Source organism: Salvelinus namaycush, chromosome 39 (genome assembly GCF_016432855.1).
Source record: "Salvelinus namaycush isolate Seneca chromosome 39, SaNama_1.0, whole genome shotgun sequence".
Taxonomy (NCBI): domain Eukaryota; kingdom Metazoa; phylum Chordata; class Actinopteri; order Salmoniformes; family Salmonidae; genus Salvelinus; species Salvelinus namaycush.
The window spans coordinates 2,895,125-2,904,462 of record NC_052345.1 but is presented as its reverse complement, the minus strand read 5'-3'; the positions used below and the strand labels follow the sequence as shown (position 1 = coordinate 2,904,462).

General features: G+C 41.5%; 1 protein-coding gene across 1 annotated transcript; it reads right to left on the bottom strand.

Moving 5' to 3' along the window:
- Nucleotides 1–2,647: 2,647 nt before the first annotated feature.
- On the bottom strand, nt 2,648–7,710 carry atpv0e2 (ATPase H+ transporting V0 subunit e2). The gene is made up of 4 exons (XM_038979129.1): nt 7,503–7,710; nt 7,043–7,090; nt 5,765–5,864; nt 2,648–5,458 (listed from the first exon to the last, which is right to left on the bottom strand). The coding sequence occupies exons 1-3, from the start codon at nt 7,598–7,600 to the stop codon at nt 5,771–5,773; spliced, it is 240 nt and encodes a 79-aa protein (XP_038835057.1). The 5' UTR covers nt 7,601–7,710; the 3' UTR covers nt 2,648–5,458; nt 5,765–5,770.
- Between the last annotated feature and the right edge of the window lie 1,628 nt (nt 7,711–9,338).

Sequence of the window (9,338 nt, the reverse complement as noted above, 5' to 3'; positions counted from 1 at the left end):
AACGGAGGAGAACTCTTGATGCAAAATGGAAACTGTGTCAACGGGTAAACACAGGCTCTCGGTGCACGAGGGCATACGAGTTCATGGCAGCGCTCAATTCTAGTGGTCGAGTTCGTTTTGCAAGGCCCGGTGCCCCGGTTTGCAGGATTTTGCTTATTTTAGACCACTCTCTTGGTCCTTAAGTGACGTCTTCATTTTAACCGGGGCAACGGACCATGCAAAACGAACTCGCCTAGTGAAAACGGATATGGCTGGCGTAACGTCAGAGCTGGGGCGGGTTCATGTGAACCATCTTTAGGACACGGTGAAGAATGAGTGCCTGAACCCGGTGAACCGCACGACTACTTACTGTACCGGGGGCTCTAGCCTGCTTCCTGCTGCGCCGCTCTATAGGCAGATAATTACATTAAATCCGAGAATATAGGTCAGATTCCTATTAAAATGTCATGGAAAAAGTGTCTAGCCTAGCTAGCCTACTCTGCTACATGCAGACCAATATCACAATGATAAGGAGCCTAGGTCTACAGACAGTAATCATATGTTCCTTTTCTATTTTAAATCTTAATGTTACACAAAAGTAGGTAGCCACTTGCCTGTGTGTGTGCAGAACGTCAAGTTACAGTATCATGAATAATAAAACAACTTAGTGTGTGTGAGAGAGTACTGTATGATCACGTTATTTTTCATAAATTATAGAACAGTTTAGTGTGGTGTGAGTGAGAGAGAGAGACAGACAGACACAGCGTTTGTGAGAGAGAGAGAGGGTGTGTACATGTGTGTACTGTGAGAGAGAGTGTGTGTACATGTGTGTACTGTGAGAGAGAGGGTGTGTACATGTGTGTACTGTGAGAGACACAGTGAGAGAGAGTGTGTGCACGTTCATGCGTGCCTGTGTGTGCTATACGTACAGTATGTCCTCTCCCAGTCGGCAGTAGGTATAGGCCACAGCATATGACACATTCCATATGCAATGGAGAGAACAACGCAGCTGACAGAGAATGATCACAGACATTTTGGCAACGTGGGTGGGGTTATATCCTGCCTGTTTGGTCCTGTCCGGGGGTATCATTGGATGGGGCCACAGTGTCTCCTGACCCCTCCTGTCTCAGCCTCCAGTATTTATGCTGCAGTAGTTTGTGTCGGGGGGCTAGGGTCAGTCTGTTATATCTGGAGTATTTCTCCTGTCTTATCTGGTGTCCTGTGTGAATTTAAGTATGCTCTCTCTAATTCTCTCTTTCTTTTTTTCTGTCTCTCGGAGGACCTGAGCCCTAGGACCATGCCTCAGGACTACCTGGTATGATGACTCCTTGCTGTCCCCAGTCCACCTGGCCGTGCTGCTGCTCCAGTTTCAACTGTTCTGCCTGCGGCTATGGAATCCTGACCTGTTCACCGGACGTGCTACCTGTCACAGACCTGCTGTTTTCAACTCTCTAGAGACAGCAGGAGTGGTAGACATACTCAATGATCAGCTATGAAAAGCCAACTGACATTTACTCCTGAGGTGCTGACCTGTTGCACCCTCGACAACTACTGTGATTATTATTATTTGACCATGTTGGTCATTTATGAACATTTGAACATCTTGGCCATGTTCTGTTATAATCTCCACCCGGCACAGCCAAAAGAGGACTGGCCACCCCTCATAGCCTGGTTCCTCTCTAGGTTTCTTCCTAGGTTTTGGCCTTTCTAGGGAGCTTTTCCTAGCCACCGTGCTTCTACACCTGCATTGTTTGCTGTTTGGCGTTTTAGGCTGGGTTTCTGTACAGCACTTTGTGGCATCAGCTGTTGTAAGAAGGTCTATATAAATACATTTGATTTGATTTTAATCCAATCACTGAACAAGCCTGTCAGAACCATAGATATTCTAGAGTGTCTGAGTTCTGAGTCTGAGTTCTGATTCTATCTCTATGGCCAGAACTGTGGAACATGGTAACTATGGGTCACCAAGGCCATTTAATTCTGTTGAAAACAATAGTCATAGCCCAGGTGGGTTGTTGTTAAAAGTGAGACAGAGAGGTTTAGACTATTGAAAGTGTGTGCGTGCGTGTGTGTTTGTGTTTGAGTTTGTTGAAGGCCAAATAGGAATTTCAAAGTAAAAGCTTTCCTCCACTGTCTACAGTTCATCTCATATAGTCCTGTATTTTCTTCAGTCATTATCTGTAGGGTGCCATTTGGGATACAGCGATTTTCCGTCACCTTCACACAGCAGAAGCCCCATAATGTTGGGTAATCATAACTGTCTGATCCTAGATGATGAATGATGTCTGTAATTTTATGTAACCCTGTAATCCCTAATCCGCTGGTGGCACAAATGGCTCAATATTTTTTTCCCTCTCTATAGCCTTAAGGGTAGAGGTTTCCTTTATCCTTAACGCCCATTTTAACTGTCTAAACGTCCATTTAAACGTCCATTCTAACTGTGTAAATGTCAACTTTAACTGTACAAACGTCCATTTTAACTGTCTAAATGTCCCTTTAAACTCCATTCTAACTGTGTAAATGAATGGTAAAGAACAGTGCTCATAATATCGTGTGTGTGTGTGTGTGTGTGTGTGTGTGTGTGTGTGTGTATGTGTGTGTGTGTATACGATAGAGACAAGTGTCAGGTGCAGGCTGAGGAGGATTCAGAAGGAGACAGGACACAGTGTACCAGACATTGAAATAGGGTCTTTACTAAGGGATTCACATGGACAATGTCACTGTATACACCTACACATTAGATCACACTTACACAAGGCCTGAGTCAGACAAGTCTTTTTCCAGTGTCAAAAACACACACATCTATACGCTCAATGTTTCCATGGTGACCACAATGAATGAGCTGTTGTGCACGTTGCAACCTAGGTCTAGTGTTTGTAATAATGGACCTAGGCTTCCACATATCACATATCTACATAGCTGGAATACATAGAACAGCTTTCTCTCATGTAAACTGATCTATTCATGTCAGCCCTGGGCTGAATCATGTCTACTTCAGGGAGCGTCCTAAATTACCCCCTATTCTCTACATAGTGCCCTACTTTTGACCAGAGCCCAATGGGCCCTGATTAAAAGGAGTGCGCTATAGAGTATAGGCAATAGGTTGCCATTTGGGACGTGCCCTTGATCTATCACTTTTGATCCCTCTGTAAACCGCCACCACAACTATCAACAAGGCTTAAAGGAAAACACAACATCATTTGGTCTTTCTCAAAAGTAGCTGTATATTGATGTATCTTTCTTGACTTTTTGGCTGAGCTGAGGAACAAGCTGTCTCAGAGATAGGATGCCCTAGCCTGGTCCCAGATGTGTTTGTGCCATCTTGCCAACTACATTGGTGTGATTGTCAAGCCAAACATGTTTAGTATGACAGTGAATGACAAGGAGTTGGCATGATGGCACTAACAAGACTGGCACTCAGGCTAAGATGGCTTCTCTCTGGATGGGGGTGGAGGGAGGGCAGGGAAGGTTGTTGTGGCTGGCTGGAGCTGAGGTGCCTTCCTACAGAAAGCATCACACATCGTTTACACAAGAAGGGGCAGAGGTTGATAGCAAGAACTTGCAGCGTTTGGGGTCAATTCAAGTTCAACTCAAGTTTATTTAGGAATGGAAATGTTTCAATTTAGAATTCAGATTTTTCAGTTCATTTTACAGGGCAATTTCCATTCAATTCCTGAATTGATGGGAGTTAACTGTTGAAATGGAATTGACTCCTCCAACCCTGTCCCTGCAGCAAGACTAGTTGTATTGTGGTCGACGACAAACACTGGCTGATATTGTGATCATGATCACCATGGTAACTAGGAGGACCTAGGGTTGAAAAATTCTAGGAAATGTCCCCAAATTCCCAGGTTTCCAGAAATCCCAGCAAGGATATTGGAATAAGAAGAGAATGCGTAGGAAATCTGGGTATCCTCCAACCAGGATTTCTGAGCAGGGAATTTGGGGAAAGTTCCTGGAATTATGCAACCCTAGGAGGACCATAACGATCCTGGAGAGCGACGATGGGAAAGGAGAGAGGATAGAGTAAGGAGTTGTCCTGGTGGTTGAGATTTTAAAGACGCTTAAAATGGAGTGGGGCTCTCGAGTGTAGTTTCTCATGGCCGTCGGGCCAGCCAACCACTCCTGGTAATGTACTAGTATTTACACACAGAATGACTCAACAATAATCATCAAAGTAACATAATACAGACACTGACTCCACATAACATAACAGTCAACTTATGTAAGAGCCAGGACGTCAGAAAAAATAAATACTAAACTTCAATTAAGACTTTCTGATGATGATAATAAAAATAACAACAACAACATGTAGAGGAAATGTAAACAATAACAATAACAGGTCAACTAAACCTCCAAGATGACACGTTTTAACTGTAGCTAGAGACGCAAGTGACATCTATGTGCTACCTGCTAATATTGAGTTTATCAGTGTGAGCTATGCCTTCCAGTGCATTAGCAAAACAAATACATTGTTTTGCTCAAAAATAGAACCTTCTCACATGTCAGGATTATATGTAACATATACAATTATATTATATCATATATTACTTTCATACCTGCTATCCAATAAATAGAATTCTGCATGCATTCTACAACACGTTGAACCATCAGCAGTATGATGGCCTAGATATGTTTCATATAATCCTTACATATATAGTGTCATATACTTTTCTGTCTAAGGAGTATTATACATCACTGATCTATATTGTCACAGATTTGATCCCAACGTTAGAACATGTTTGTTTAGAACCTCTTAAGGATCGGAACCTTTTTTTCTCCCAATTTTCGCTAAAATGACATACCCAAATCTAACTGCCTGTAGCTCAGGACCTGACGCAAGGATATGCATATTCTTGATACCATTTGAAAGCAAACACTTTGAAGTTTGTGGAAATGTGAAATGAATATCGGAGAATATAACACATTAGATCTGGTAAAAAAAATAATACAAAGGAAAAAAAACATTTTTTACCATCATCTTTGAAATGCAAGAGAAAGGCCAAAATGTATTATTCCAGCCCAGGCACAATTTAGATATTGGCCACGATGGCAGCAGTGTATGTGCAAAGTTTTAGACTGATCCAATGAACCATTGCATTTCTGTTCAACATTTTGTATCAAAACTGCCCAAATGTGCCTAATTGGTTAATTCATAACTTTTCAAGTTCATAACTATGCACTCTCCTTAAACAATAGCATGGTATTCTTTCACTGTAATAGCTACTGTAAATTGGACAGTGCAAATTCTCTCCAATCTGACTTGACTGCTGCAGGTTCAGATGGCGATGCAAAACATTCTGACGACGTTGCAGTGACGTAAGAAAGACATTGGGATGGAGGGATAGAGGAATGTAGCCGGGGTTGTAAAGAGGAGGGGTTAGACGGGTTCAGGAGTCAAGTTGTAGAAGAATCCAGTCCAGGATGGATGAAGGGAATGAAGATATGTGGTCAACGGAGCATCAAAGAGAACCCAACCCTGGAGAGAGAAAGAGAGAGGGGAGCCATTATAAACGCTATATACCTAGTTTATTCATGATTATTATTTTTACAAATATTTTCTTGGGGTTTTACATGTTTTATTGAGCTAGGCCAGTGAAGAGAAGACAGGAAAGGAAGAAGAGACTGCGAGTCAGAATGACAGTGAGTCAGATTCCAACCCATGCCATCTCTGGTATCCTAGGCTGTGTGTGCCGGGGTTCGCGGCCCTGACACATGAATGTTTATTCTTGAAAGCTATTATACAGTGCTATGTCAGGCGTTATAATTAGACAGTAGGACTGACCTGGTGTTACTCCCAGAAGTAGCGGAGGTACCAGATAGTCTCGTTCTTCAGCTGAGGTCCAAACAGAGGGTTGGCCTGGGCTAGGATCGCTATCAGCCAGCTGCACACACACACACACACACACACACACACACACACACACACACACACACACACACACACACACACACACACACACACACACACACACACACACACACACACACACACACACACACAGTAGAGACTCTGGCATTAACTTATACAGCAACTAGAGAACCTGACATTAACTTATACAGTAAGTAGACTTAGAGATAACATAGAGTAGAGAACCTGACATTAACTTATACAGTAAGTAGACTTAGAGATAACATAGAGTAGAGAACCAGACATTAACTTATACAGTAAGTAGACTTAGAGATAACATAGAGTAGAGAACCTGACATTAACTTATACAGTAAGTAGACTTAGAGATAACATAGAGTAGAGAACCTGACATTAACTTATACAGTAAGTAGACTTAGAGATAACAGAGTAGAGAACCTGACATTAACTTATACAGTAAGTAGACTTAGAGATAACATAGAGTAGAGAACCTGACATTAACTTACACAGTAAGTAGACTTAGAGATAACAGAGTAGAGAACCTGACATTAACTTATACAGTAAGTAGACTTAGAGATAACATAGAGTAGAGAACCTGACATTAACTTACACAGTAAGTAGACTTAGAGATAACAGAGTAGAGAACCTGACATTAACTTATACAGTAAGTAGACTTAGAGATAACATAGAGTAGAGAACCTGACATTAACTTACACAGTAAGTAGACTTAGAGATAACAGAGTAGAGAACCTGACATTAACTTATACAGTAAGTAGACTTAGAGATAACATAGAGTAGAGAACCTGACATTAACTTACACAGTAAGTAGACTTAGAGATAACAGAGTAGAGAACCTGACATTAACTTATACAGTAAGTAGACTTAGAGATAACATAGAGTAGAGAACCTGACATTAACTTATACAGTAAGTAGACTTAGAGATAACATAGAGTAGAGAACATGACATTAACTTATACAGTAAGTAGACTTAGAGATAACATAGAGTAGAGAACCTGACATTAACTTATACAGTAAGTAGACTTAGAGATAACATAGAGTAGAGAACCTGACATTAACTTATACAGTAAGTAGACTTAGAGATAACATAGAGTAGAGAACCTGACATTAACTTATACAGTAAGTAGACTTAGAGATAACATAGAGTAGAGAACCTGACAGAACATCCATACTCACAATAACCAGCAACAAACAGCTGTCAAGATCAAACTAGTGATGACAACCCTGTGAACAGAAAGAGTCAACACACATTGACACAAACCATATCAGCTATCATCACAAACACGCAAGCTTCCTCGCTTGCACGTACGCACACGCACACACTATAACCTGCTTAACATGAACGACATCTTTGATATACAGTAGCTACTACTGTGATAACTGCATTGCGAGCGGGCTAACAGCAGGGATGAGAGAGGATCGATGCGTATAGGCTTCTGTCCAGGGCCTACTGTTTCCATCCCGTTCATTCATTACAATCCGAGATATAGGAACATATCCTTACAATGTAAAATATTTTCCTTAAAAAAACGTTTTCATATAATAAGCAAATATGAATATTAACCAGATTACCATTATACACAATTTTTCGCTTCTGTTATGCGTTTGTATGGATAACGGTAGGTAGGACACCTACCCTCGGTTTGGTCCTTTGGGCACGAAAAAGGGTGCTACGATACCAACGAGCGCCCATAACGTGGTGAAACAGATCATCGGCAAAGCGAAAGAGCCCATCGTTACACCGAATAGATCACCGGGTGAAAGATAAATAAATACCAAATTGTGTCCTTAGCTAGAACAACAGCATCAACCGATCCGCTGCGTTCCTTCTCAAGAATCCCCTTGCAGTTTACTCCCGCCTTCTCCCATTAAAACGCCTCTGATTGGCCGGGAGCGTTGTGATTGCAGTCTTTGATTGGTTTAGATTGTGTGTCCGTCAGTATTAAGAAAGGAGCGACTGGCTAGTGGAATGCGTATAGGCCTAATCTGACAGCAGATCGGAAGTGAATTGTAACAGTAACAAATTGTTGACACATTGTAACAATGTTGCCGAGTTAAAAGTAAGTATAGTTTGTACCAACCACACTTTTTCATAAAATTAATACGTTGGTCACTGTAATGGCCTTGGTTATAGCTAATTATAAACTGGGTAATTCAAGTCATGAATGCTAATTGGCTGTGGTAAATCAGACCGTATACCAGGGGTATGACAAAATATGTAATTGTACTGCTCTAATTACATTGGTAAAAACTTTATAATATCAATAAGGCACCTCGGGGGTTTGTGATATATGGCCAATATACCACGGCTACAGGCTGTATCCACTTGCATAAGAACAGCCATTAGCCGTGGTATATTGGCCATATACCACACCTCCTCTGGCCTTATTGCATAATTATAAACTGGGTGGTTCAAGCCCTGATTGCTGATTGGCTGAAAAGCCATGGTCTATTAGACTGTATACCATGGTATGCTCCAATTAAGTTGGTAACCAGTTTATAATAGCAATAAGGCACCTCGGGGGTTTGCGATATATGGCCAATATACCACAGCTGGGGGCTGTGTTTTAGCACTCCGCGATGCATCGTACATAAGAACAGCCTTTAGCCATGGTATATTGGCGATATACCACACCCCCTCGGGCCTTATTGCTTAAATATAATATGCTCAATCCGTAGGTTCTTTTCAATGTGTTGCCACATTTAATAACATAAATGCCAAGTAACAAACGACATGTGACTGAATGCTAAGTAGCCATGTTCCCAACTGCTGCCATGCTGTAGCACAAGTCAACAGCATGAATTAACCCATTCATCACAGACACGGATGTAGTTTGTACTGTAGGATATTTACATTTTTTCTTATACACTGAGTATACCAAACAATAGGAGCACCTTCCTAATGTTGAGTTGCGCCTTCATCACTCTCAGTTCGTCGGGGCATGGACTGACTCTACAAGGTGTCAAAAGTGTTCCACAGGATGCTTCAAAAGCCTCCCACAGTTGTGTCAAGATGACTGGATGTCCTTCTGGTGGTGAACCATTCTTGATACGAACGGGAAACTGTTGATTGTGAAAAACCCAGCAGCGTTGCAGTTCTTGACACAAACCAGTGCTTGTGGCACCTACTACCATAACCTGTTCAAAGACACTTTTCTTGCCCATTCACCCTCTGAATGGCACACACACACACACACACAATTAATGTCTCAATTGTCTCAAGGCTTAAAAATCCTTCTTTCACCTGTCTCTTCCCCGTTATCTACACTGATGTCATGGAAAGAGCAGGTGTTCTTATAGCTGGGCAATGTTACTAATGGAATCATATCAGCATAATTTCTCTTCACACCAGATTAGTTCCTTTTCTCCAGGATCTCCAGCACTAATTTCAATTGAATTGAATTATATTTTATTTGGGGTAAAAATAATGCATCCAACAAGATGTACATTTGTTTACTGAAGGATAACATGT

Bases quoted from the DNA above. Each gene is read 5' to 3' on its own strand.
- atpv0e2 (XM_038979129.1), bottom strand. From the start codon at position 7,600: ATGGGCTCTTTCGCTTTGCCGATGATCTGTTTCACCACGTTATGGGCG. The intron at 7,091-7,502 runs GTAGGTGTCCTA...TTCTGTTCACAG, and splicing joins CCCAAAGGACCAAACCGAGG to GGTTGTCATCACTAGTTTGA. The intron at 5,865-7,042 runs GTGAGTATGGAT...GTGTGTGTGCAG, and splicing joins GCTGTTTGTTGCTGGTTATT to CTGGCTGATAGCGATCCTAG.